The 27,733-nt window shown below is 49.1% G+C and overlaps 1 protein-coding gene and 1 pseudogene across 1 annotated transcript; one reads left to right on the top strand and one right to left on the bottom strand.

Moving 5' to 3' along the window:
• Positions 1-108: 108 nt before the first annotated feature.
• LOC132022749 (lipopolysaccharide-binding protein-like) lies at positions 109-22,341 on the bottom strand. Its single transcript, XM_059407978.1, has 15 exons — positions 22,151-22,341; positions 21,348-21,462; positions 19,941-20,069; positions 19,233-19,388; positions 14,974-15,037; positions 12,457-12,520; positions 11,230-11,321; positions 10,342-10,518; positions 8,215-8,274; positions 7,913-8,083; positions 5,735-5,802; positions 3,743-3,788; positions 2,738-2,801; positions 1,533-1,609; positions 109-672 (listed from the first exon to the last, which is right to left on the bottom strand). Exons 1-15 carry the CDS (start codon positions 22,272-22,274, stop codon positions 640-642), a joined length of 1,440 nt encoding a protein of 479 aa, XP_059263961.1. The 5' UTR covers positions 22,275-22,341; the 3' UTR covers positions 109-639.
• Positions 22,342-26,425: 4,084 nt separating this feature from the next.
• On the top strand, positions 26,426-26,955 carry LOC132022438 (frataxin, mitochondrial-like; annotated as a pseudogene).
• Positions 26,956-27,733: the final 778 nt, after the last annotated feature.

The raw sequence follows: 27,733 nt of genomic DNA, 5'->3' as shown, positions 1-27,733 counted from the left end.
TTTGGCTATAAACTTGGCGAAGACAGAAACCATGTGTTTTCCTCTCTTGGACCCCCCCCCCCCCCCACAGCACCACGCCCAGACACAGAAGTCAGTTCAGGACACTCATTAGCAAATTGAAATCAAGGTTTGTTGAATAAATGTAGAGCTCATACAGTGGCTGGGTAGTCTCTGCTCCCATCTCAATAAATATTATACACCAAGGAAGTGGCGACACAAGGCTTTAAGCCCACATTGTCTCACTTCTGCTCCTGTAACCACAGTGTCAAAGGACACGTACAACTTAGTTCATGTTTAATGCTGAGCAGGGTGCTTTGAGCTTTGTGGTGACTGGACACCGCTCACTGAAATTTTTCCTAGCGGCTGCCCAGAATAAGGCTAAGGACAGCTGTAAAGCTGTAAAGGGGATAGGAAGAGGCACAGGGAGGAGGAGGGGAAAGTTGGGGGACGTGTCCTATGGTCAGGTGTGTCTTCAGGTGTCCCAGGCTCCCCAGTGACGAGCGTCCCTTTGGAGGAGGCCCTCATGGGGAGTAGAGGCAGAGAGGCTGCAGCCTCCGGACCCCTACAGGGGCAGGACTAAACTCTGCTGTGGTTCCGTCCACTCCTCCAACCACGGCTGCTCCTTCCTCAGTGCTCAGCCTAATCAAGGTTGGCCCCCAAGAGCAAGAAGTTCTGGAAAGAAGGCAAAAAGGACAGACAAGAAAGCTCATTTTCTGCATGCCGGAGGTTAGGAGCTTCCTGAAAAGAACCCTTCAGTGGGAGAGGCAAGTTCTCACTTGACCCGAAAACCAGATCAGTACAAAACCCAGGCCTTTTGTCAGGGGAGAACTTTAGAAACCACTGTCCCTCCTAGCTGCCTGACCCTGGGAATGTATTTGCATTTCCCAGTATCGTGATTTCTGGAAGGCACACATGAATGTCACTGTCCTCCAAAAACTTTTTTCTCCCAGGAGAACAATGCACTTCTGGGTTCTGCCTGAATTCAATCCCCACACATGATTAGTTTAAGAGGATGTTGTTCAGGATTACGTGAGAACAAACTATGAACTGTGAAGATGTTGGTACCTCTGGAGTTACAGAGTAAACTGTCATTGTCCCTGTCCCTGGTCCTGATGTGTTTCTTGCCCTAAAAGTTCTGGTTGATGTTGCTCCAGGATCATCCCTGGCTGCTGTGGCCGGAGGTGAAGGCTGGCCCGTGGCCCTGTGGAGACTCTCATTAACCCCAAAGTGGAGCATCTAATCTGACCCCTTCCTGCCATACGTGGCTAATGGGCCCGGCCCGTTGCTGAAGTTCAGCTGACACATTGGGACTGAATTACAGGAAACTGAGCTCATGTGGAAGTCAGGATTCTGCACAGTCACTGTACTTGCCCTCTATACTCCAAAATTCGAAACAAAAATATTTTCTCCTATAAACACTAGGTTCAGGATGTGAGTAGGAGTCAAGGGCTCCCCCTAATTCTACCAGCCCCGAAAGCAGCCCTCCCAGGAGGTCTTAGAGCTCCCCCACTCAGACCCCACGTCTCACTGACCTCGTGGACTTGGAGCTCCAAACTGTTGAGGTGGGTGTCCCTCGGTAGAGGGAGAGGGAAGCCTTTCTCAAGCTTTGCTGGAAGATAAAGAACAGAAAGACACAGGCTGGATGGGGAAGGCTGGGGAGGCATGGACACACACGGCATTTGCCACTGGCCAGTGAGAGGGCAGGCTACTTCAAAATGTGGTCAGTTATTGGAATCAGGGATGGTTTTCTGTTTGGGGGGGCACGCAGATGTGAATGCCTGGTAAATGCCGCTTCTTCAGGAGGGGACAGATGTAAACAGCCTTTCCCAGCCAATGGGTGCTGGGATGGAGCATGCCAGGCTTCTGACCAGGGACTCATCCTTGAGGACCAGCGTCTCCTCCCCCTTTCTCTTTTCCAGGACAGCTGCCCTGCTCTTCTCTAATGGTGGTAAAAGGCAGATGGTGAGGTTGGGCAGAGAGGGTCCTGGCATGGGAGGAGGCTGGCTGGGTTCTCAGGCAGCCACTGTGCCAAGCCCTATTTCCATCGAGCACACATGGCCAGTCAGTGATCTAACCTGGACCAAAACCCAGGAGTGCTAACTCCAGGTGCAGCTTGGAATGCCCCTCCTCCCTTGGCCTAACTTCCTGTGCTTTGGGACTCAACTTGACCCTTGCCTCCTGGAAGTCACATTCAGTGCCCCCTCCCAGCTAGCTCCCGCAGCTTCCTGTGCTTCTGGTCACAGCATTTATCGCACTGGTTGTCACTGTCTGTTACACGTCTCCCTTCCCAACAGAGTGTAAACTCCATGAGGGCAGGCTCACGGATAGCCAGGACCCCAGCCAGAGCAGAAGAGGGGCTCAGCTTGTTGAATGACTGACTGATGGTGAATCCTACAGAAAGGGTAGCATTTAACATTTGCACGGGGCAGTCAGTAGCAGCTGTTCTTTTTTTTTTTTTTTTTTTTTAAAGATTTTATTTATTAGAGAGAGAGAGAGACATCTAGATACACACACACACACACACACACACACACACACAGAGCATGCATGCGCATTTGAACAGGGGAGGGGCAAAGGGAGAGGGAGAGAAAGAATCCCAAGCAGACTTGTGCCTAAGAGCAGAGCCCAGTGCGGGTCTCCATCCCAGGACCCCGAGACCATGACTTGAGCCGAAACCGAGAGTCAGACACTGAACCTATGGAGCCTCCCAGGTGCCCCAGGAGCAGTTTATTCTTACCGTTGAGAGAGGGGTACATGGTGTGGAGCGCGTAGTAATTGAGGATGGCTTCCATCAGCTCCACCTGGAGTTGGGGGTGAGCAGAGCAGAGAGGGGAGCAAACAAGACATGAATGAGAACAGGAGTTCGAGGGAAGAACATCTTGCTGGCCCCCAGCCTCCAGAAACACCGACATGCCGTCCCACTTACAGAATGGGTTGACGACGACTGTCACTGTCACTGTCACACTACAGAGAGCTCCTTATTCGTCATCTCCTCAACTCTGATCTCTGGACTTCCTTCCCCACCGGTACCTACCAGCTCATTCTACAGCAAAACATGACCCAAACCACCGTGGGGAAATTTAGTGTTTCTTTTTCCTCTTTGTGTGGATATTTTAAAATTCTGTTGCCGAAGCATTAATGCATCTGATTAAAGACGGCTGTCCCAGATCCCGCCGTTAGAGTTCCATCACCCAGGTACCTCCTCCAAATTGCCTCTCATAAAATCTCAATTCTGAAGCTCACCAGCCCTGAGAGCTTTGGGTAAGGCACTGTGCTCCCATACCACTATTATTACAATAGTGAGCACATACTGAGAGCTTACTACGTGTGAAGAGTTTTGCCAAAGTGTCTTCCTAAACCCATTGCCCCGTTTCATGTTCTAGTTCCTATTTGATGTGGTTGAAGTAGCTATTGTGTATTCCCCATTTTACAGTCAAGGAAACTGAGGCTCAGAAAGGTTAAGCTATTTTCCCAAGGTCACACAGTAGCAAGTGGCACGGCTGGTGTAAGAGCCCAGCTCTATCTTCCTTCAGAGCTTGTGCTCTTCCTGTCCATGTCCTGTCTCCCTGTTAGCCCTCAGGCAGTGCCCTTCTTAGATGATTAACTTTCAGACATGGTGTCCACTTCCTGTAAGACTGCAGCGCCATCTTCTCGAGGGAAGGGGCCTTGGCACTTCTCCTGGAGTCCCCGAAAGTCCCCCTTGAAGAAGATACCTGAGAGGTGCTAGGAGAAAACCACTCACGTTGATGAAACGGATGTTGGAATGTTTCAGTTCCAATTTCAGCTTACTGCAAAGAGAAAGAGAAGCACGTGTCACCCCGAGCCGTGGCTGCTACTTCCTCGCAGTTCCCCTAGTGGGGAGTGCAGTGCTTATGGGCAGGGCCATTTCTGGGGGCCAATAGCCAGCCCTAGGGTTCCCCTGCAAGGTGGTTGCTGTGCATTTCAGGCTTTCAGCATGCACAGTGGTTTAAGAACAGGTGACATGGTTGCAAATTATGGTTGCCGAGCATCTTCAATACCTTAAATAAATTAGGATGGTGTGAATAGTAACTGGAAAAAATGGGATGCTAAAAGGAGCAGTCTGTACGTCCAATGACGTAAAAGTGTATTGAAAAAAAGATTGGGAGGAAATGTGAAACTATCAGTAGTGACAGTCTCTATGTGGCAGGGTTATGGGGGATTTTTAAAAAAATACTTTCGCAATTTCCATGCCAGGAGCATGCATTATTTGCATAATGTGGGAATAGACAGTAACAATGGGAGGGAGAGGCACCTGCATGATGCTGGCAAACAGCAGAGCGACTCAGGGATCCTCTGGTATTATTACTATGGAAGCCAAACCCCAATTCCCCCCACTGATTTTGGCTGCTGGCCCTTGTTCAGGGATTCTAACTGCCCCGGACCCATCTCTCTCTCTCTCTCTTTTTTTTTTTTTTTTTTTAAGATTTTATTTATTTGGCTGACGGAGATCACAAGCAGGCAGAGAGAGAGGAGGAAGCAGGCTCAAGGACCCTGGGATCATGACCTGAGCTGAAGGTAGAGGCTTAACCCACTGAGCCTCCCAGGCACCCCCTGGACCCATCTTTTGCTTTCTGCTCTTGGGGCAGAGTAGTTTTGCTAAATTCCTTGATAAAACCCCTGTGTGAGGTCCTCCTACTTTGCTGTCTCTCCACAGTCCAAGGCCCTTGGCTGTCCTCTTGGACGCTGCAGACCCTCCAAGCCAGGCTGAGGCATAAACTCAAAATCTGGGACCTCCAAAAACGCCCACATGCTCACCATTAGCTTCTTTTTTTTTTTTTTTAAAGATTTTATTTATTTATCAGAGAGAGAGGGGGAGGAGAGAGCAAGCACAGGCAGACAGAATGGCAGGCAGAGGCAGAGGGAGAAGCAGGCTCCCTGCTGAGCAAGGAGCCTGATGTGGGACTCGATCCCAGGACGCTGGGATCATGACCTGAGCCGAAGGCAGCTGCTTAACCAACTGAGCCACCCAGGCATCCCCATTAGCTTCTTTTTTAAAGACCTCTTAAGGAGAAGTTCTTTCTGATGGAGTCCGTGCACTCTCTCAGCCAACAGGTATCTAACCCTGAGGCCAGGAATTAGTTCCTCTGATGCGCCCAGTGGACCTGCTCCTCAGCTGGGGGGCAGCATGCAGAGTGGGTGAGACATGGGGCACAGGTGAGGGCCCCAGAGAAGGACACCACCAGGGCAAGCGCCAGTCCCTGCTGATGGTATAGTCCCTCCTGCTCACTGGCTTCCTGGTTGAGTGAGTCTGTGCCTACTGGGTATCCGGACAGTGCAATGGCAAGGAGTGGCTCGTGGGCACCTTTAATCCTCCATCCCAAATTCCCTCCCTTCTTCATGTAAAGTACTGACAGCTTTTCTTAATCTTATATATAAAGTCCTTGCAAAGCCCCACATCTTCCAACTTGATTATGGCTCCTGAGTAATCCCTTTGGAGACGTTCAGCTCCTCCACTGAGACCTAAGAGTGAATGGGGCCCTGAATGTCACCTGTGCTATGTGGCAACTTGTCCGTCTTCCAGGTTTCCCACTGAGGCATTGTCAACAGGCCTTTCTGAAGGGGGACCCAGAATAGAGGATGAGCCAGCCCCACTGGAGATCTCTGTCCCCAAGGGGTCAAAGCCAGCCCTATCAGTGAACAGACTAGATGCTCTGGTCATTGCTGGGTTATCCCCAGCCTACTGCATTTCCTCCCCTTGCCCTTGGCCTCTTACCTTCCTGTGGTCACTGAACCAACAATCCTGTCAGAGTTCGCACTGATGGTGGCAGAGATGTTGGTTGTCTAGAAAAGCAGAAGGGGAGACCCCAGACTCTCAGGTGATGTAGGAATCCTGTTGTCTCTCAGTCCAGGAGACAAATCTTCAGAAACAGAAACCACAGCCAGATGTGGGACATGTGGGCGAAAAGCAGCTACTTAAGGATTATATGCTGAGGCTGTAGGATGTTGGGCGGCTCCACGCTGACTTTAGGAAAGGTGAGCTGAGGTTTTAGAGGTCTTAACGGAAGCATCGAGAAGGGCAAATAAGTCCAAGCTAAAGACACAGAGCATTTGGATAGAGAGGCCGTCCACCAGTGTGGCTGAGCTTTGAAGCAGGCTACTAAGAGAAGTTCAGAGAGTCCCCACGCCCTAGGGAACTTTAAATACACCACTAACTGACAACTGGGTGTGAGAATGAAGCCTGGCCTGTCGAGGGGTGGGGTTGAACCAGATGATTGAATTTGGGTAATTTCTATTATTCTATATCTTAATTCATTTGTTCTTTTCTGTGTTCCACTGACGCCCCCACCTCCAGCAAGGACATCGGGGCTGTTGTTAGAACCTCATGCCAGTCTAAGTGAGGAATCCCCAGTCAGTCTTTACTGGCCTAGGTGGGGTTAGGGCCATAGCTTTTTCTCTGGTGTTTGGCTTTAGTACCACAGTTATTGATCGTCTACAGGTTTTCTATCTTACCAGGCTTCCCCTGTTTTGGTCCTTTGGCTAGAGAGAGAGGAGGTTATTGGAGCTCTTTCTTGTTCATGCCTGTTGGTATTTGTGGGTTGTCCCAAATTGGAATATGCAGGGCGTCATATTATTCCTTAGATCCGGAGGCCTCTTGCTGATCTACATTTTTCTCTCTGCCTTTCAGAGTTTTCTTATTTATTTTATATACAATGTATAAGATTTTGGGTTGCACTCAGCAGGAGTAGGGCGGACAGTGGACATCTACTCACTCTTCCCAGAGGAGGAAGTGTTTTGCCCATTTTTAAATTAAACTGTCTTTTTCGTGACTGAGTTGTTAAGAGTTCTTTATTTATTCTGTATACAAGTCCCTTCTCATACATACGATTCGCAAATATTTTCTCCCCTTCTATGGGTTATCTGTTCACTTTCCTGAATTATGTCCTTGGAAGCATGAAGTTTTTAACTTTGGTGACGTTCAATTTATCCATTTTTAATTTTTTTGTTCATGCTTTTGAGTTGTATCTAAGAAGGCTTTGCCTAACCCAAGGTCATGAGGATTTAGTACTGTGGGTTTTTTCTGAGAGTTTTGTGGTTTTAGCTTTCACATCTGGGTCTCGGGTCCACTTGGAGACAATGTTTGTGCATGCATAAGAAAGGGGTCTGGCTTTATTCTTCTGCATGTGAATATCCTGTTGCCCCAGCACCATTTTTTAAAAGCTTATTCCTCCCCATTGAATTGTGTTGGTCCCCTTGCTGAAAATCATTTGTCTAAAAATATGGTGATTTATTCATGTATTCTCAGTTCTAGTCTGTTGATCTGTATGTCTATCCTTGTACTAATATCACACTATCTTGATTACTATAGCCTTATAGTAAGTTTTGAAACAGGGAACAATGAATTCTACAACTCGTTTTTCTTCTTGAAAATTGTTTTGGCTCTTCTGGGTCCCTTGAATTTACATATACATTTTAGGACTGGCTCGTCCAAAACAAACCAAACAAACAAACAAAACAAAACAACAGCTGAAATTTTGATAGGGATTGTGTTGAATGTGTAAATCAGTTTGGAGAGTATTGCCGTCCTAAGAGTTCTTTACATCTTATACTTTCTTTTAAAACATGATTTAATGATTTTTTTTTATAACAGTTTCAAACGAGTGAAACTGAGCCCATTTTTATAGCAAATGTAGCAATGGCTAAGCTAAAATCATCCAACTTAGCTGGAGTGAATGACTTTTAAGGTTTCTTGCAACTCTGACAGTGTATGATTTGGTGAGGAGCCCCCTTGGGAAGCCTGCCTGTTGTGGCCGGGAATGCAAAGTTCCCTCCCGCTCCAGGCAGGCAGAAGCAGCCTCCAGCATCCTTCAGCCTCCTAGTCCTTCAGTGAAGGGAGGGGCTTACCCCACAGCAGATGTAACTCTTTGCTGCTCTGCCAGGAGATCAGACTTACCACCCTGAGCTGGAAGAGTAGCTTGCGGTCAGAGGAGGTAGGCAGGAGGACAAAGGCCTGGATGTCTATCACCGGCATGAAGGTCACATTCCCAGGGGTGAACGTGAGGAATGGAGCTGATTCAGGTGTTGTCTCAAGCTCTAGCTCCATATTGGGGTACATCCTGGACAGCTAGAGAAAGAGGGCAGAGGCTCAGGGAGAGGACCTGAGAACAGTCTCTGCATAGCTTCACTGATGTGCGACTAGAGTCTCCACATCTGGTCTAGGTCAAGTTCTCTGTGATGAAGGTTCAGAGGTCTTACCCGAGGAGCAATGGCCCGGAACGAGCTGGTGTGTAGGCGGATCGGAGAGTCCGGGGGAATCTGCAGTAGGAGAAGCGGGAGGCTCCTTGAGATGCAGGACATGGTAACGGTTAAAGATGCGGACTTTGAGGTCAGACAGCTTGGGTTCAAATACTACTCCCGCCATTTTTTAGCTGGCTGGTTGTTGGTAAGCTTTGTTGGGTTCTGCATCTATAAAATGAGGATGATAATCACAGCACGAACCATGCAGAATGGGCAAGGAATGAGTGAGACCGTGCCTGGGTAAAGCACCGAGCGCAGTGCCTGGGATCTCAGTAAATTCTTAGTTACTGTCTGTTTTTGTTACTTATTATTTCTCAGGGGCTCCCTCAAGGGCCAGTGAGAGCGCATAACCTCCACAACCTAGATTGAAGCTACTTCCAGCTATGGCCGCCCCCTGGTGCTGTTCTCTACCCACCCCTCTGACTTGTGGATCTTCCGGCTTGGTGAGCCCTGCCTGCACCTGCGCACAGCTCACCTTCCCTGATCTCTCCTCTGTCAAGATTCCCTCTTGACCTGGGCTGCTCCTGTAGCACTTGGCTGTGGGCAGGCACGGCTCAGGTCTCCCTTCAGGGGCTTCCCAGCGAGAAGGACAGTTGGCTGACAGCCATTCATGCTGGGGCCACACAGCCCCCAGCCCCTGACTGAGCACAGCTGGGTGTTGCACTGGGGAGGTTTTTTTTTTTTTTTTTTTTAAGATTTTATTTATTTATTTGACAGACAGAGATCACAAGTAGGCAGAGGCAGACAGAGAGAGAGAGGGAGAAGCAGGCTCCTGCTGAGCAGAGAGCCCAATGTGGGGCTTGATCCTAAGACCCTGGGATCATGACCTTAGCAGAAGGCAGAGGCTTTAACCCACTGAGCCACCCAGGCGCCCAGGCACTGGGGAGTTTTGTCAGATCACAGGCAGGATCAAGACAATGAGCCAAACTGAAAGTAACCAGCGCTCGTGCACTTCGTGTGATAGTGTATGCAAGAGGCTTAACAGGAAAGGGTACTGGCCCCCACTCTGGTACTGGGCCTGTGGGGGCAGATGCATCAGCAGAACGGAGGAGGGGGTCACCTTATTGCCAGAGGAGCCCCAAAGAAAAGGATCCTGCTGTTTTATGGATCCAGGGGGAGGAGGGCCAGTAGAAAAGCACCGAGACCGAGTCAGATTGGAGAAAGCTGTCCTCCAGGCCCCAGCAAGGGGGTCTCAGCAGAAGAACCTGAAGCAGTCTCACCTGAGGGTCCCCCACTCCCTCCACCCGTAAGGAGACCTCAGAATGGGGTGTCTAGGCTTGGAATGCAGATAAGCCTAAGAGCACTGCCAACCCCTGCCCGGGGAGGGGATGGGGAGGAGGCTTGAGTCCTTGCCCAGAACTCCCTCCAGAGACTGAGGAGCACTGGCCTGACACTACGTCTAGTGTGGGAGCACCCACCAGGTCAAGCCTTCCTAATTGTCTGCGGTCAGGCTCGAATGATCCCGCAGGGGATGTTAGCCTAGAGCCAGGCTCGCCCAATTTCTGGCTGCTCTGGCATTCCTCTGAGAAGCAGGCTCTGCTCTGTGCTCTCCCTCAGCTGAGCTGAGACTTCTCAGGGCAGCACTTCTGGCCAGGGTACCTGTCTTCCCCTCTCCATGGTTGCAGGACCAGTGTAGCTGGGGAGGCGGGGTGGGGCGTAGGGTAGCGCTCTCCCCTCATACTTCTCCTTCCTCTCCCCTTTATTGTTTGTGGGCGCTCCCCTAATCCATCTCTTCCACTCTTCCAAGTCTAGTGCTGCCTTGGCATCTACTGCTTGGAGGACCTGTTGTGTCACTTCCCAGGCTGTTGTATTTTTGTTGAAATATTCCCAACAATAGCTACTGTGTATCATGCTTCAGAAGCTAAGCTCTTAACAGACAATCTCTAACACGATCTCTGGGGACTAGACACTGTTGGGATCCACATGCATAGCCTGGATTTGAACCCATATTTGGCAGGCTTCAGATTATGCATTCTTTCCCTGGTTCCTGGAAACCCCCAAGCTTGGTCTTCAGTTCGGTCTGACACTCTCTCCTGGGATCCCCCCTCCTCTGCCACCTACCAGCCATCTCCTTCCCCTACTCACGTGACGGTTTTGGATGGTGAAGTTCATGCGTCCAGCTTGGTGGTAAACCCAGCTGGCTGTGTTGAAGACATATTCAGAGACGGCAAAGTAGACCATGTGGTCATGTTTCTCTGGCAGCCTGATGGACGGAGCTTCGAAGAGGGCTGGGGAGCGCCAGTTTCGGCCAAAGAATTCACCCTGGAGACAGAAGGACCACATTGCCCACCCAAGGTTTCTACCAGGGAGGGTGCCAGGAAAAGGTGTCCAGGGGAAGCCCGGGGAAGCCTCCTGTGCCCTGCGTGGTCATCCGGGTAGTGGTTCCTCTCCAGAAGGTGGACCTGGGGTCCTGAAATGTTCCTTTTGGCCCCACAACATTTAGACCCTGACGGCTGCCTGAAATCCCCCTTCTACATTACAGCTTCCTATTGGGGAGGTACACGTTGTGTTCTCCTGGGCTTAGGATGTGGCCTGGTGGTGAGAAGTATGGATTCTAGAAGTTAACTGTCACTTACTAGCTCTGGGACTTTGGGCGGGTCCCTAGCTTGTGCCTCAAACTCTTTATCTGCAGAACGTGGGTGATGCTAATGGCTTCTATTTCATCGAGGTGGCATGACATATAAAGGAGCATTTGTACACATAGTCAGTTTCTGGCACATTAAGATAAGTGGTCATTAAATAAAATTGGAGGAAGATGGCACTGCTGGACCTGGCTCAGCCCCCAGAGAACTGTGGAAGAGACTGGAATAAAAAGGGGGCACACTAGTTTCCTACTGCTGCCGTGGGCACTGGCCAGGGATGGGAGCTTATGGGCAGATGGACTAGAGAAGGAGAGTATGAGCCAACTCTGGGAGGTAGCACTGATTTTCTGTCAGTGCTTAGCTCTATGGTCCTTTCTCCATGGCAACTTACCTTGAAGGGTGTGTCTAGGACTTGAGAATTCACTTGGGGAGCACCTACTAAACTGTAGTCAATGCCAGCAGTCTGGTCAATCATAAGGGTAACTGTGGAACAGGAAAGAGACAGTGTTATGAATAAGGTGGTCAAACACAGTTGTGTGAGTTTTGCACTGCACAATTACAAGCCTCTCCTTTCACATGGACTGTTGCCTTTGGAGAATGGAAATGGGGCTGGGGCTGATCCGTGGTACCTTCTGTCAGAAAGAGAGTGCTGTATTCATTCACTCATTCATTCAGTATTTATTGAACACCTGCTATATGCCAGGCACAATGCAAGGGGCTGATGAGACAGCTGAGTGAGGGAGTCAGAGTCTCTGTCCTTTGGCAGTCCAGGGTTGCGGGGAGGAATGGGAAAGACAATTAAATACTTGAGTAAATAAAGGTAAAATTGCAACTCTGTCAGGTAGCCTGAGTCCATAGGATGACATCAGTCATATAACAGAGGCTAAAATGGTGAGGGGGGTGGGTGGCAACCTGATTTGGACAGGGAGTCAGAGGAAGTGTTTCTTGGACTGTGATCTGAAGGAGGAGTGGGTGTTGACTGGGTGAAGGGGGTTGGAGGTGGGGGAAGGACCTTCCTGGCAGAGGGAATGACATGTGTAAAGATCTTGTAGCAGTAGGAGCATAGTAGAGACACTGAGAGTGTATTAGAGGAATTGGCAATATTGGAGGCATATAGGGACTGTGTAGCCAGTCACATTGCCAGACCATGCAAGGTCCTGTCACTCTTAGTGTCCTAAGAGTCAGAGGAATGTTCCATGGGTTCCAAGAACAGGGGGAGACCCGACCTCATGTGTGATTGTAAAAGGTCCCTGTGGCAGCCAGGGGGACAGGACTGGGGGGGATCCCCGCCCCTACACAGGGATCTCAGAGCATCCCTGTTTTGTTAAAGTGGCCAGGACAGATCCAACACATGCCTCTCCCCTGTACTTGTCATCCTCTGCCCACCTCGTGCTCCCAGCATGCTTCCGAGTCACGACGCTCAGTTGCCTTACTCCCCTACCTCCAGAACAGACCCCCAAGAGAGATGGTGACCCCTTATCCAGCTTCGTAGAATGGAGAGGCACTCAATGGGGAAAGTTCTCCTGGGGCTCATGGTAGATGATGGTGATGGTGGGTCTGGGGGTAGCAGGTGTCACGGCATCTGATGGCACCCAAAGGAGAGAGGGGGCCTCCAAACCTGGTAGAGTCCGGAGATAGGGCTCCAGGTGGGAGGTGGTTGACTTCCTGACCATTTCGCAGATCTGCCGACAGCGGGGGAGAAAGTCAGATGAGTTCCCCTCTCCCACTCTCCTGGGCGCTGCCCCTCCCCCACCGCCCTCCAGGAGACCTGGCTTTTCTCCCTACCTTGTAGGCAGGTGTGTGAGGGGTGGAGGAGCGTATGGAAAAGGAGAAGAGACCTCTATTTCTGTCAACACACAGCACTTGGTCACTGTCCCATTGGACTGGCCACATACATGGGCCAGGCTTACGTGCCTGGACTTTTCTGGAACCCACATTAAAAGTGAGTAGTGCCCAAGTTGGCACTGCTCTGGGGTCTGCTATTGTCATGGTCCTCAGTTCAATGCCTTGGCAGCTAAGTGGCAAGAAGTATAGCACATAAACGCATTTAGAGAGCCGAGGGGCAAAGCAGGAGAGCTTCCAGGTGTAGGAGTAGCTCTTGGGTCTCCATCATCTCAATATTCAAGACCTCTCTTTCTGTCCAGGCTCCTGGATATCTGGGAATTAGAGATCCCAATGGGCGCGGTGCCTGGTCTGCATGCAGTACTCACTAGAGCCACCAGATGGCGCCAAAGCAAAGCCAAAAGAACAGTTTTCGGAGAATTCCAATTCCTCAGGAGTTTGGGCTTAGGAGATTCCAGAAGTCCCCCTCCTTCTGATTTCCTAACTTCTGCTATTCCTACACCATTTATATGGCTTTGCCTTTCCCACCTACTCACTTACTATCTACTTTACATCAAGTGGCCTTTTAAAAATTATGTTCATTTAGTAAAAATTATAGGAATTTTATATCACTTGTCAACGGAAGACTGGCATCCCTTGGCATAAACACAACAGAACTGGGGAAAAAAGAATTCCAAGGGCTGGAAAAACGTTCCGGAAGCCAGGCTAGATCGGGTTGCCTCGTTGGAAAATGCCCATTTTTTGGTTAAAAGTGTTCAGGACACATTGGCCCCAAACTGAGAATTTCCCTTTAGTGTAAAAAAAAAAAAAGAAAAAGGACTGCAAAGGGGGAGAGTCGTTCATTCCATCATTCTGCATGGCACAGCACTGAAGCTCCACATCACTTAAAATCAATGCTTTGTGTGGGGGAAGCTTCCCCACCAGGGGTATCAATATTTTGTGCAAACACCAAGCCAGCCTGTGTCAGGTGGGCCTGACCTGGGCTCTCCTAGGGCACAGCGTAAGGGAAGGGCCACCCGGGCGGCCAGTCCTTTGGGGGCCTGATTTCGTCTACCCCAAGTCTCCTGGTCAGAGGTCTTCTCTCTCTTCATAGCTCTCTGCACTCTCAGTCCTATGGGTGCCCAAGTTAGTGCCCCCATTCCCTGAAATTAACCACTCCTCGGGCTCAGCCTCTCTGGCACCTACCTTATCCCCCCTGGATACATGGTATCCAGCGTTTTCTGGACCATGTTTCCTATATTTGTAGGGCAGAGAGCTCAGCTTGCCTCTGGCCTCAGCCTGCTGCCCAGGGCTACTGGGGCATAAATGACAATGAAACTAACCTCGCGTGATTTACTCTGCCCTTCCTCTGCACGAGGCACTTGTCCGTGCCTGTGTGTATGACATCACATAGCCCTCCCAACAGCCCTGCAGGGTAGATGCTGTCATTACTCCTGTTCCACAGACAAGAATCCCAAGGTTCAGAGAGGGTAAGCCTCGTTAACCACGGCATCAGAGCAACAAAGGGGCCGAGCTGGGATTCAAACCCAAGGGTCTGACCGCAGAACCCATACACTCAGGAGCAAAGATTCCAGAAGGTGGAATGTGGTTGAGAAATGACTCTGCAATACTGTTGAGTGCTCTGAGCACAGCCTGTGTGCCAGGCGTGCTAGGTGGTTGTCGAATCAAATCCTTACCAGCCTCCTTCAGGGTAGGGGTCTTTGTCCGCATTTTATAAATGAGTAGAATGAGGCTTTAGGGGGTCCGTGCCCAAAGATACACACCAGATAAATGGAAGAGGCACTCTTTGCCTCCACGGCTTTTTCCAGAGTTGAGAGGTACTGAAGCCAACCCCACTATTGTTCTCTATATGGGGCATTTTTGGGGGGGTGGGGGTGGTGAGTCTTACTTAAGAAATATTTTCCTCTCCTCAAAGTGAGAAAGATATCCTAGATTTTCTCCTAAAAAGTTTTGGATTTGTTTTGGCATTTAAATCCTTAGACCACCTGGACTTGATTTTTGTGTATACTGTGAAGGAAGGATGTAAGGTCACTTCTCCCTATCTCAGTAACAGCCTCTACAACTAGATGACCCGACACTCTGCCAGTTCCAAATACCAGGGTAGCATCTGTGGTCATACAAACTTGAGAAAGCCTTGAAGTTTGCCTTGGCACCACGAATGAAGAAAGTTTTGCTAAGCAAATTCAAATGACGGTGCACTTACGAGATAAGGCTGTTTACAAATACCAAATATGAACCTGCCGGTGATCCTTGTGTTAACCACAAATCTAATCATCCTTTTTTTTTTTTTTACCTTTTGTTCCAAGATATTTTTGAAATTGTTTTCAATTCTTTCGTGGAAGAGGTTCAGGATCCAGCTGGGGAAAAAGAGGAAAGAGGGTTAGGATCCACTTTATGATTAACTAGGACTCCCAAAGGGAGGGCGACCCACAGATCTGAACTTCCCCCATGTTATCCCAAGAAGGGACCCAGCTAGATGGGGAACTATCGTATACTGTTAGTGGGAAGGTCAGTTGGTGCAACCAGCATGGAAAACTGTGTGGAGGGTCCTCAAGAAGTTAAAGATAAAACTACCGTATGATCCACCAGTTCTACTTCTGGATATTTATCTGAAGAAAACAAAATGCTAATTTTTTTTTTTTTTTAAGATTTTATTTATTTACTTGTCCGAGATAGAGGGAGAGAGAGTGAGCACAGGCAGACAGAGAGGCAGGCAGAGGCAGAGGGAGAAGCAGGCTCCCTGCTGAGCAAGGAGCCCAATGTGGGACTCGATCCCAGGGTGTTGGGATCATGACCTGAGCCGAAGGCAGCTGCCCAACCAATGAGCCACCCAGGCGTCCCCAAAATGCTAATTTGAAAAGATATTTGCACCCCCTTGTTCCTTTCAATCTTATTTATTATAGCCAAGATATGGAAACAACCTAAGTGTTCATCGATGGATAAAAGGATGAAGAAAATGTGGTGTACGTGCGTGTGCGCGCGCGCCTGCGCACACACGCACACACAAAATGAAATAAGTCAGAGAAAGACAGATACCACACGATCTCACTTATACACGGAATCCAAAAAAACCCAACCACGGCCAAGCTCACAGATACAGAGAACACACTGGTGTCTTCAGGAGCAGAGGCCGAAATGGGTGAAGGAGGTCAAAAGGTACAAACTTCCATGTATAAATAAATTATAATAAAAAAAATTTCCAGTTATCTATAACTAGGTCCTGGGTATGTGACACACAAACGGGGGACTAGAGTTCATAATACTGGGTTGCATATTTGAAAGCTGCTAAGAGTAGATCTTAAAAAGTTTCCATCACAATAAAAAAATTTTGTAACTATGCACGGTGACAGATGTTAACGAGACTTCTTGTGGTTGATCATTTCACAGTATCGACAAGGATCGCATCATTGTCTCATATACCTGAAAGTACTATGTCATTTGTACCTCAATAAAAGAGAAAGAAGGGGGACATTCAGGCCTATTCTTTATACCCTAAAAAATCCACAGAACCACTTACCTGGCAGTTTAGCAAGTAGTCACTCACTCATTCATTCAACAAACCTTGACAGAGCTCCTCCTACCAGCTCAGCCCTGAGTTAGCTGTTGAGGGGACACTGGTGAATACGTTCATGGAGCACGTGATTTGAATCTAACCCGCTTCAGGTAAAGTTGCCCCGAGAGACCCTTCCCCACCACAGATCGTGCTCGGTGAGAATCATGGCCCAGAACAGACATTGCACGCCGTGTTCTCAGCTGGAGTGAAGGTAAGAGATTGTGGGACATAAGTGAACTAAGTTAGTGGAATTATGTCTGATAAAATGTTTTTCTCCCACATATTTTCCCTTACCATTGCATACTTACTGATTGAGTGGTGTGTATTATAACTGTATGTATCAATTCATGCAGTAAAATTGGACACAAGTATTTTCTGGGGGTTCTGCAGAAAGCATCTTGACCTTTCCAGGATTCTGTCCCCTGAGCCAGCCCAGGACATAGACTGGCTGAACGTTGGACCCTCTGTGGGTCTGAATAATGCCAGGTGTAGAGAAGCAGGCTGGAGTCCCTGATAGCTGTGGGTGAGGGTGTTACTTCTAGAAAAGTCTGTCCTCTCCAACATCTCTGGCTACCCCTCCAACATGAGGTGGAAGAAGAACAGATTGAAGCAGTAAGAAAATTTCCAAGGATCACAGGCTACCTAAAGTCATCCTGGCTCCATTCCTCCTCTTGTCACCCAAATTTGGTCCAATCTCGTAAATCTGCCACAGGTACTGCCGTGAACTCTAGGCAGTCGCTTAACCAACTGAGCCACCTAGGTGCCCCAGGAAGTGACCTTTCAAAAGAGCCAATCTGATTATATCCCTGCCTTTCTTAAAATCCTCCAGTGGCTTCCCACTGCCTTACTTCAGGATAGAGACTCGAGTTTGGCTACTGCTTATTCTCTTCTCTTCTTCTAATCAATCACCACCCCTTCAGGTACACTGATGCCTGCTTGCTTCCTGGGAAGCTCAGGCTTTTCATGCCTCAGGATCTTTGCACATGCTTCTTCCTCCACCACAGAAGTTCTCCTCTCCTCTTTGGCTAAAATTCAAGGCTCGTACTCGCTTTGGCAGCACATATAATAAAATTCAAGGCTCATTTTAGATATCCTTTCCTTGAAGAAACTGCCTCTGCCAGATGTTAGCTAAGTCCTCTACATTCATAGCATCTGGACTCTCTCCTTTTAAACACGTTATCACAATATTCAATGTATGCTAAAATATTTTATGTCTCCTTCCCCCTACTAGACTATACATTGCACCAGGGTGGAGACCCTGTCTCTTTTGCATCATCTTATATTCCTAACATTTAGCTCAGGATCTGACGAATAATAGGGCATCGATAAATATTTGTTAACTGAATGACTGAGGAAATCTAGAGGCTCCCCATTTTGGTCAAAACCTGGGTGCTCATGGTTCTGTGTCCCTATCAATAGCACCCAACTATGCAGCTATCACCCCCCCTAACAAATGAACAAAAATGTTTTTCTGACCCCCGCTGTGCCCACCCCAACTGTGTGTGTGTGTGCATGTAAACCACACAGGATTTCACAGCTTTGCTCCTGAGAAATGGGGTATTAAGCCCACCGAGTTCAAACAACACAGTGGTTTCAAGCTATTCAGTCTCCACTCAAAGTTTCCTTTTCCAAATGGCAGCCTTGAGTTCAAAGGCTTTAGTATTTGTGCAGAAAACATCTGTCCGTTGAATGAATGTCCAGTGAAGTCTCTGGGTTCTCTAAAATATAAATGCCCCTAAAACTGAGAGGGATAGAGGACCCCACTTTTCTGCTGACATTTGTCCCCCCCAAGATGGTCACCCAGCCAATACATGTCCAGCTAAGAGGCAATTGGCCATTCGTTCTGTTTGCCATCTACCGCCCCCCCCCCCCGCCAGTCGCCAGTGCCCTCTGTCTCCTCTCTGTGTCCTGGGGGGCTGACATGTGTAGATTCCTCTCTCAAGCCCTTTTGCTGTCTGGCTAATGGGGGGCACAGGCATCAAGCAGAGGGAGGAGCTGGGGCCCTTATGCCCACGTGTGCCCCTGCTGTGCACTACACACCTGCCCCATGCCCCTTCTCCAAGATTCTGGCTCTTTCTGGGCTCTGGTGACACTCTTCTGTCCCCTCTCACCTTCCGCCCTAGGGGCAGGAATAGCTCCCTACTGTCCCTCCAGGCTGTTTAACATCCCTTGCTGAACACACCCCTTAACCCTGCCCACACTCCTGGGAGGATTCTTGTCATCAGGTCCTTGTCAGTGAGGCCTTTTGAGCAGCCTCTGGGTCCTGCCAGGATCTGAGGGAGGCAGTGCCAACCCAGACCGAGTGGGAAGGCAGTCACTCTGGGGACTGGCCTCATTCCTTCGCTATGCACTGAGTATCTCCTCCCAGCAGGTCACTTCAGAATGCTGGATTGCCATTCAAGGCCACTTGCTCAGGTGTCAGCAGACTGTCTCTCTCCATCTTTCTTTCCTCCCTCCTTCCTTCCCTCTTTCTCTTCCTCTCTTTCCTTCAGACTTTATTTATTTAGAGAGAGTGTGAGTAGTGGGAAGGGGCCGAGGGAGAGAGAGAGAGCCTCTCCCACAGACTCTGCGCTGAGCCTGACATGGGGCTCCCTCTGGGGCTCAGTCCCACAGCCCTGAGATCATGACCTGAGGGGAATAGAAGAGCCTGATGCTCAGCAGACTGAGCCACCCAGGTGCCCCAGCAGACTTTTTCTTAAAGGGCCAGACAGTCAATATTTTGGGCACCGCAGGCCACATGGTCTCTGTTGCAGCTACTCCGCTGTTGTAACCATAAAGCGGCCACAGACCTGATGTGAGCAGATGAGCGTGGCTGTGCACTGATGACTTTATGTACGAAAACATGATGCAGACTGGATCGGCCTGCAGGCTCTTAGTTTGCCAGCCTCTGATCCTGATGCGCCTGAAATTGTTCTCTATGCCCCATCAGGAGCGTCCCTGGGTGGACTGGATGCCAAGGCATCTTGGACAACCGCCAGCAAGGGCGTGGACTCACTTACCTTAGTTGTCCGGAAATGTCAACACTCATGTGGCCGATGGAGTTGCGGCAGCGGGCTACGGAGGCAGTGGGCCGTCCGGACGGGTCCTTGCCCAAGTTCAGAGAAACTGAGATGGAAATGTCATCCACACTCACATCGAAAGTCCCATCTAGGGTGCTGGTCGGGAGTTATAGGAAGCAAACGGTGTATGATCAGTCACTTCCAGGAAGAGGAGGCAAAAGACCAGTCCCCAGGTCCTTCCTACCTAGCTGTGTACCCTAACTGAGCCTTTACTTTGCAACCAGCATTTATTAAGCACCTGCTGTGTGCCGGAAAGGCAAACTGCTAAGCGCATTCCATCTGTTATTTTACTTAATCCACAGCTTTATCAGTGAGGTAGACTATTATTATTATTATAATTATTATTTAAGGATTTTATTTATTTATTTGACAGACAGAAATCACAAGTAGGCAGAGGCAAGGTAGAATGAGAGGGGGAAGCAGGCTCCCTGCTGAGCAGAGAGCCCGTTGTGGGGCTCGATCCTAGGACCCCAGGATAATGACCTGAGTCAAAGGCAGAGGCTTACCCCACTGAGCCACCCAGGTGCCCCAGAAGTGGGATATTACTAATCCAAATTTTACAGATGGGGTTGGAGGCTTGGAGAGGGTCAGATTTGTTTCTTTGTAGACTGGTTGTCTGAGACACATTCTGACCTGAGTACTACTCACACGAAAGCCTTTTTCACCTTCCAGTTCCCACTGATAAACACGTAGTTATTGGACAGGGTAGCTCTGACCCCCTGTCTTGGGCGTAGCCTCAGATCCGAGTTCCTGAGCTCAAAGTGATGGATCTTCAGTCTGGGGAAGGAAGGCAGAATATCAAACCCAGGAAAGCCAGGCGCATACCAGTCCTCTGTGTGAGGCTCTCCGGCTCTGGAGTTGTTAGTGACTTCCTGTTGTTGCTAATTTCTGGGCTGTTTCACTCTTCCCTCTTGGGCTTTTTGGTTGTTCTAACACCTTTCTAGAAAATTCCCTGTATTAGAGTCCCTCCACTGAAGTTCCTCGTGTGGATTCTGCTTTTTTGGGCAGGTCTGTGATGGGGATAGTCCCCCTGCATGGTACACTCCTTTATGTCACCCCCTCCCTGTGGCCATTTGAGTTTGTGGCTCTTGTTGCAGCAACACTCATGAATTCACTCAACAAACATTCACTGAGATCCTGCCCTTGAAGAGCTCACAGTTGGTGGCAGATCTAGACATGTTAACAAACCATAATGGCCTATTGTGAAAACCAGATGCGAGAGGTGCTCTAGGGCTGTGGGAAAGGCCCTTGACCTCTAAGTGGCGTGGCCTCAGTATTGTGTGTGTGTGTGTGTGTGTACATGCAAATTTAAAGTACTTCCTTTTTGCTCACTGCCTTCAGGAAATTGTCCTGGGAGACTTGGGGAGGATTCCAAGAGGCAGCTTTTTCTATCAGGGATGAATAAATGATCCCCAAGAACCTATTATGGACACTTAGGGGCCTGGGGAAGAAAAGTCCATGCAATCAAGGAACGGCTTAAAGAAAGAGTAAAGTGTGAAGACTCTAAGATTGACTGTCTAACAGCTACAGGGAGGTCAAGGTCAGTTAAGCCTTATGGGGAGGGAGATGAGGAACGGGGGCTGGTTCACCTGGACCCGGAGGCCACCTGTTTTATTCCTCACTAGGGTTAGTTGTGGATGCCATCTTCAAGAAGTAGTATGCAAATAAAATGCACACATTTTCCAGAACAACTTAAAGTCCTTCATTACAGACCCATTACAGCTCCAAAGTCTTCAGAGGAATGGATAGCGTATCTCAAGGAGGTCTCTCATTTAGGCACTCAGGAGAGTAGCCCGAGGTCTCTGGCAGAGAAAAAAATCTAGGGCTAGTTTCTGCAGGACTGACCTCAGGGTCTGTGAATGTTTTTCAAGGCTCTCCCTCCCATCCTGATGATTCAAGAAACATACAGCACCTTCCAGAAGTGTCACAAGAGTTGGTCATGATCATTTTGCCTTTAATCCAAGTGATGATTCTGTGTTTATCCCCTTCTCCCAAAAATCTAGGCCCCCATTTTACCTCCTCACCTACCCCTACGGTGGAGAATGGAGACCTCACCTGTAAAAGTCATAGGCCACGCTTTTGATCCAGCCGACTTTGAAGCTTCCGGAGAAATCAGGCAACTTGATCGTAGACAGCTCCTTCTTCAGGATGGCTACTCCGAATCGGCGGGCTGAGGGGAAGTAGTGGGAGTCAGCTCTTTCCGTGGGAGGCAGCCAAGCCCCACGGTCGAGTGGCCGGGCTCTGAAATCACACGGGCTGGGACGGAATGTAGGACTTGCCATTTCTTCTACCTGTGCTCCCAGGCAAGTCTCTTAAATTCCTTGAGCCTCACTTCTCCCCATCTGTAGAATGGTCATAGTGATGATGCCCACCGGAGTGTGAGAATTAAATTAGATTGTGAACTCAAAGTGCCAGATAAATGTTATTTATCTCCTCAACAAGATCGTGGAAACAATGATGTGATACAGTGGGGCTTTTGAGGACTTACTGATGCGTGGTCAAACCTTCAGGTTTTTCAGTTGCCCCGGGGCCACAGGTTCACAATGCAGATTCCCAGGCCTAGCTTCAGTTGCCCCAGAGACAGATATTTGGAATCTGTATTTTAACATAGGTTCCAGAAATTCCGGTTGATCCGGAATTGATCCCCGCCTCGGGAAAATGCGGGTCTAGTCTCATCCTTCACCTGTGATACTCAAGACCTGGAAACTGAAGCCCAGAGAGAGACCTATCCAAGGTTTCTGAGCCAGGTAGGGGAAGAGCCCCAGCTTGTGGACCCTTGTCGAGAGTACCCTTGTCCATGCCACTCTGGTGGGCAACAGTGGGCACCAGAAAAATGGCTGACCCTCCCCCACCCTTACCATATTCCAGGCCTTTCCTGGTGATTCTGGCCACGAACCCAGGATTAGATGTCCCTTCTTCGAATCCAGAGACCTCTGCCAGCAACAGTAGCGCCACTACCACAAAGAACGATCTGGCCATCATCCTGTCCTCAGCAAGGACCCAGGCGGGGGTTGGTCAGAGTCTCTCTGTAGGAGCCTCCCTTCTCGAAGGTGACAGCAGGGCCGGAGTGCTTATAAGGCCAGCAGCCAGATGAGGAACTGAGCCTGTTGGGAGAGAGGGCGTGGAATGTTCAAGGCTTTGTGGCAGCCCAATTTTCAGCAAGTCGAGATGGGGAGAAGTTTGCTTGTGAAATTGTTTGAGGTTTATTTCTGGCCAAAGTAGGGCCACCGCCTCCAGCCTCTTCCTCTTCCAAGCTCTGTTGCCCAGTGCTGCCTGAGGACCCTCCCTGCAACACCTCTGTCTAGCGGCACACCTCCAGTCATTCCCCATTCATTATCTACGGATTGAAACGTAAACATCCAGCGTGGCAGCGGAGGCTCACAGCCTGGCTCTGATTTCTCCAACTGGACCTTCCACCAGCTTCCTGCCGAGCCTGCACTCTGGCTCCCCCGGGGCCCTGCGGTCCCCACTGATAACCACGGGAGACCATCGCCAGCCAGGCTACACATACAACAAATGGATTCTGCAGTTCTAGGCTCCCGACGGCTTCGCATTTTTTTTTTCCTCTTGCTTACATTGTTTTAAATCAACTTTATTAAGGTATAATGTATATGCAATAAATGCAGACATTTTAAGTGTCTGATCCCACCTCTTACCCCTGAAAACCATGGACCTGCTTTCTGAGACTGTCCATTCATTTTGCCTGTTCCAGAGCTTTGTGCAAATGGAACCGAGCAGTCTGCATCCCAACTGTGCTGACTGCCTTCTTTCGTGCAGCGTTACATCTTTGAGAGGAATCCCGGGTGTTTCATTTGTCAGTACTTCACTCCTGTTTATTGTAGAACAGTGCACACAGCCACCGGACCAATCCTTCTTTTATTGTATCGTATCTTTAATTTTCTTCACATAGGAAATACATCCACATGGCTCAGCAGTCAATCCGTATAACAAGACAGACAGCGAGGGGTCTGGCTCTCAACCCTTTTCTGCATCCCATCGGCTCCTATCGCCTTTGCAACAAAACAACATGAAACGCCACTGGGGTAAGACATTGAAGGTGACTTGACACCTTACATCTTAGGGCCCATGGGAGCCCAGAGAGGGAGCAATCAAGACAGGAGAGGCACTTGGTCTGGGTTTCGAAGTATGTGTAGGAGTTTGGTAAGTAGTCACAGAGAGGAAAGGTATCCTGGACAGAGGGAACAGAATGAGCCAAGACACGGAAGCCTGAGGCAGCACTGCACATCCTGGAAAGCACAGGGAACTGTAGGGTGAGAGGCGGGAATGAACGAGAGCGTGGCTGAAGACCAGGCTTAAACGTGGACAGAATCTCCTCTTGAAGGGCCTGGATAGCCTGGTTGAAGTATGAACAAGGAAGAGTTTTCATTTTCCCATCATTGATCATCTCTATGTTGTGTTACATTTTCCTTTTCCCCTAGATAGTGGCTCCTTTCGTGACCTCTTGGTCCTGATTCAAACATTTCCATCACGTTCAGTTTAATTTACGACTTGGTCTTGTGCTTGTAAACCTGAATCTCCTATTCCACCACTCAATGTTTTCTCTCTGCCCCGTGCAGGCATCTGGAGGCTCTCACGGCTTGGAGCAGACAAGCATGTATGTGCCCTTGCGTGTACACGTATGTCCACATGTGCAATGGTATGTGAGCATGTTTGCACGTGAGTGTATCCGTGCGTATATGTGTATCCGTGCGTGTGTGCTTACATGGGCATGCATGTGTGCACGTGTGTATGTGGCGGGGCTGGTTGTCTCTTCATGCAACCCTCCCTCTCCCCTACTCTGACCTGTAAGGTAGGAGGGAGGGGCTACCAGGGAGCGCTGGAAGTCCTCTCTGTGTATCTCAGGGGTGGTGAGTGGCCCATGCTGAGGCTTCTCAGCATCGACCAAACTTGATATCCATCAACTCAGGGTAAGTAGACTGAGGCCCCCGGGGGGACCTGTTACTGAGGCGCTTAATTCCAAACAGTTGTTCCAGGCAAGAACCAACCTTTGGGAGAACTGTCCTTGATCTTAGGCCTGTGGCCAGAGTTGAGTCTAGTTTCACTTCCCTTTGGAAGATGAGACATCAGGGGGGTGGTCGTTGCCTTTTCTTTGCTTGTCGCAGTGCCTACGTCTCTAGGACATCCCCATTCTTCTGGAGGCCCCTTTGTCTCAGTTTTGTTTAGGGGAACAGTCAAGAATCTTTTCCTCTCTCCTGTCAGATGGTCTGGAGAAGGGATAGTAGAGGGTCTTTGTTGACATCCTCCTGGAAAGAGTTTAATCAGGAGCCTGGCCAGCTCAGGTCTGGGTTCTGCCCAGAGCTCCAGCAGCAGCCGGGGGATGGAGATCTACATGAAGGGGGCCCATGGGCTTGGACTTCAGGGTAGTCTGGGAGACAGAACAGACTCAGACTGCCCATGTCAGTTTCCTGAGCCTATGTGACAGGGTGAGCAAGCTGGCAGGATTCAATAATAGAAATTTATTTTCTCACAGTTCCAGGGCTTTGACGTCTGAGATCGAGGAATCTTCGAGTCTTCTCAGGGCTGCGAGGGAGATTCACTCCAGTCCCCTCGCTTCTGGGGCTCTCTGCCAATCGTTGTCATTTTGTAGCTTCTGCCTTCCTTGTCCATGGAGTTCTCCCTGGGCATGTGGCTGTCTCCAAATTTCTCTCTTTCAATAAAGACACCAGTCCTGTTGGATTAGAAGCCCACCTTAATGACCCATCTTAATCAATTACCTCTGCAATGACCCTATTTCTCAATAGCATCACATTCTGAGGTATTGGGGGCTACAATTTCAACATATGAATTTGCCGGGGGTAATCCAGCTCATAACAGTGTCCCATCAGCTGTAAGGAGTGAGGATAGCAGTTCAAGTCTTGGGGATGCTGGAATTTGCATCAAGGACCTACATGACTGTCCCTCCATAAGCCTCTATCCCATCCCCCAAATGGGCATAATGTTACCAAGCTTGCAGGATTTCTGTGGAGATTAAATAACATTTGGGAATGCACTAGGGTGTCTGGAACCTGCTGAGCCTAGGCAGAGAGGTCGAATGCATTGGGGACCATCCCTCAAGCTGACCTCCTGAGACATCTCATCTTGCCAGAGATGCAAATCCAGCAGTAAAGAAGACCTCTTAATTGTGGCTTTCACTTCTCCTTTGGCCAAAACTTGAGGTCATGTCCAGTGAATTGGAAGTTCATGCATCAGAACTCCAGGGTTTAAGCCCCACACAAACTCTGTACTGACGGCGTGCCTTTGACACATTCACGGACACTACCTCTTCATCGGAACCTCCCAGGCATCCTGTACCCATCTGACTTAGTGTGCCCTCTGCCACCTCGTCCTGGGACTGGTCTCCTCACTGGCCACCACCGAAATCCCTCTTCTTCCAAAGATAAGGAGTGCATGCCACCCTGTGAATACCCAGGGGTGGCCCAGCCTTGGCATTTTTCTTCTCCCCCATGGTGGGACCACTTGAACTCTCTGTTGGGTGCACCGCAGGCCTGCACAGACCTTGACCTGCATCAAGAATATTGTGTCTGTTATTAGTCCTTTATCCAGACTCAATCCCACCCCTCACCTTCTTCCAGAACTGAGCTGAAGCTCTAGCTTACTGATTACAAAACATTTTTCAAAAGTTATTTATTTATTTATTTGAGCGAGAGAGTGTGTGTGCACAGGGTGTGAGCAGGGGGAGGGACAAAAGGGGAGGGAGAGAGAGAGAGAGAGAACCTTAAGCAGACTTGGTGCTGAGCTCAGAGCCCCAGTGGGGCTCGATCTCATGACCCGGACCAAGCTGAGCCACCCAGGCACCACTGTTTACACAATATCCTTATAGACAATATCTGTTCATGATAAAAACAGTACAAATGGTATAAAAGGGTGATAACATCTCTTCCTTTCACTACTGTCCCCAGGCCTCCAGGTTTCTGTCCCAGAGGCAGTGTCTTTCTCATCTTTGCAGAAGTCCTTTGTGACAACAGAAGCGCACATGGTAACACGAGTCCTCTACATCCACATGTCTTTGAACTTGGAGGGAGGGCGCAGTGGCCGCAGACTGTGAACAGCATGTGGTCACTCGGTGCCCTGCAGCTGACCCACTCCTGCCCCACGGGGCACCTCCCAGGGTGATGGAGGACGCCTGCCTTAGCCTGCACATGGGGACTGCAGCAACCTGCACACCCAGGCCTGCTGGTTTGAGCCTTCATGGCCTCCATTACATTGTGAATGTCAAAAAGCAGGTGTTTGTTTGATGACTGTGTGGACAGCGGGAACTTCGGGGGATTCTGCTCTCTGGATGAGACCACCCATAAAAGGCTGGCAGAGAAGACTCTGGACTCCTTAGGAGAGTTTGTTGAAGACCTCGTGGAAAAACCTTACATAATCAAAGACTGTGAGGTCTTGTCTGGGAGTGTTTTAACAGTTAAACTGGGTGGAGATCCAGGAACCTATGGGATCAACAAGCAGACCCCAAACAAGCAAATCTGGTTATGTTCACTTTGGCGGGGTGGGGGGGCTACACTTAGGACTGGATGGGGAAGAACTTGGTGTACTCCCACCACGATGTGTCCCTCCAGCATCTGTGGCCACTGGGCTGACTAAGGCCTTAAAAACCAAATGGGACTGATCTTCTCTGGCCTCTTCTGGAAAAGGCACTTGATGCCCAAGCCCAATTCCAAAGACATCAAAAGCTATAAAGCCAAGACCCCGGGCTTTCTTCTGCAGCTAAGTGTCTGGTATTTTTCCATTCCCGATTTTGAAGACGGTTGTCTGCTGTGTCTCAGCTCTGTGAAAAGAATGTGTTGCCTGCCACCCTCCCCTAAATTCAGATTTTTAATTTCCATAGTCTTTTTAAAAAATTTATTGTCTGATTTCTTCCTTCACAGGATATCCCTTCTCTTTGAAGGGATATGTCCATATATGCATACATTTATATATAATGTTACAACAAAGAAAAATAAGAAGGAGAAATATCAGGAGAAATGACTTGATTTCACTATCCATTCTTTGAAGGACTGAACTGCAAAAAATCACATAAAGGGCAGCTGGCCAACTTCACCTCACTGTCTGCAAATGAGACTCATTCAAGAGTTGCCTGTGAATGTTAAAACAACAATAACAAAAACTTGACCTTGGAGTTGGTTTCACATCAGCACGCTCAGGGTGCAGATCTGCCCTGTCTGAATGACTGCAGACTATTCCATTATGTGGATTCATTGTTTGTGTGATGGGTCATCTCTTGATGGACATTTAGATTAGTTCTGTTCTTGCTGTGACAAACTATACCGCCAATAGTATCATTGTGCAAAGGGATTTGTGGGCCAGTGTGACTATGTCTGTGGGAATTCTCTTACAAGCACATACTTTGGCTGCTGGGGTCTTTGCAAGTTTTGCTAGATTGTTACTATGTTCCCTCCAACCAAGTTAAACTCATTCAC

Source organism: Mustela nigripes, chromosome 7 (assembly GCF_022355385.1).
Source record: "Mustela nigripes isolate SB6536 chromosome 7, MUSNIG.SB6536, whole genome shotgun sequence".
NCBI classification, from domain to species: domain Eukaryota; kingdom Metazoa; phylum Chordata; class Mammalia; order Carnivora; family Mustelidae; genus Mustela; species Mustela nigripes.
Note: the sequence above shows the minus strand (reverse complement) of the source record. Positions and strands in the feature narration are given on the sequence as shown.

Coding starts and splice junctions, on each gene's coding strand:
- LOC132022749 (XM_059407978.1), bottom strand. CDS start 22,274: ATGATGGCCAGATCGTTCTTTGTGGTAGTGGCGCTACTGTTGCTGGCA. Junction 15,038..19,232: donor GACATTTCCGGACAACTAAG/GTAAGTGAGTCC, acceptor CTTTTTCCCCAG/CTGGATCCTGAACCTCTTCC. Junction 5,803..7,912: donor TACTCTTCCAGCTCAGGGTG/GTAAGTCTGATC, acceptor CTGCTTTTCTAG/ACAACCAACATCTCTGCCAC.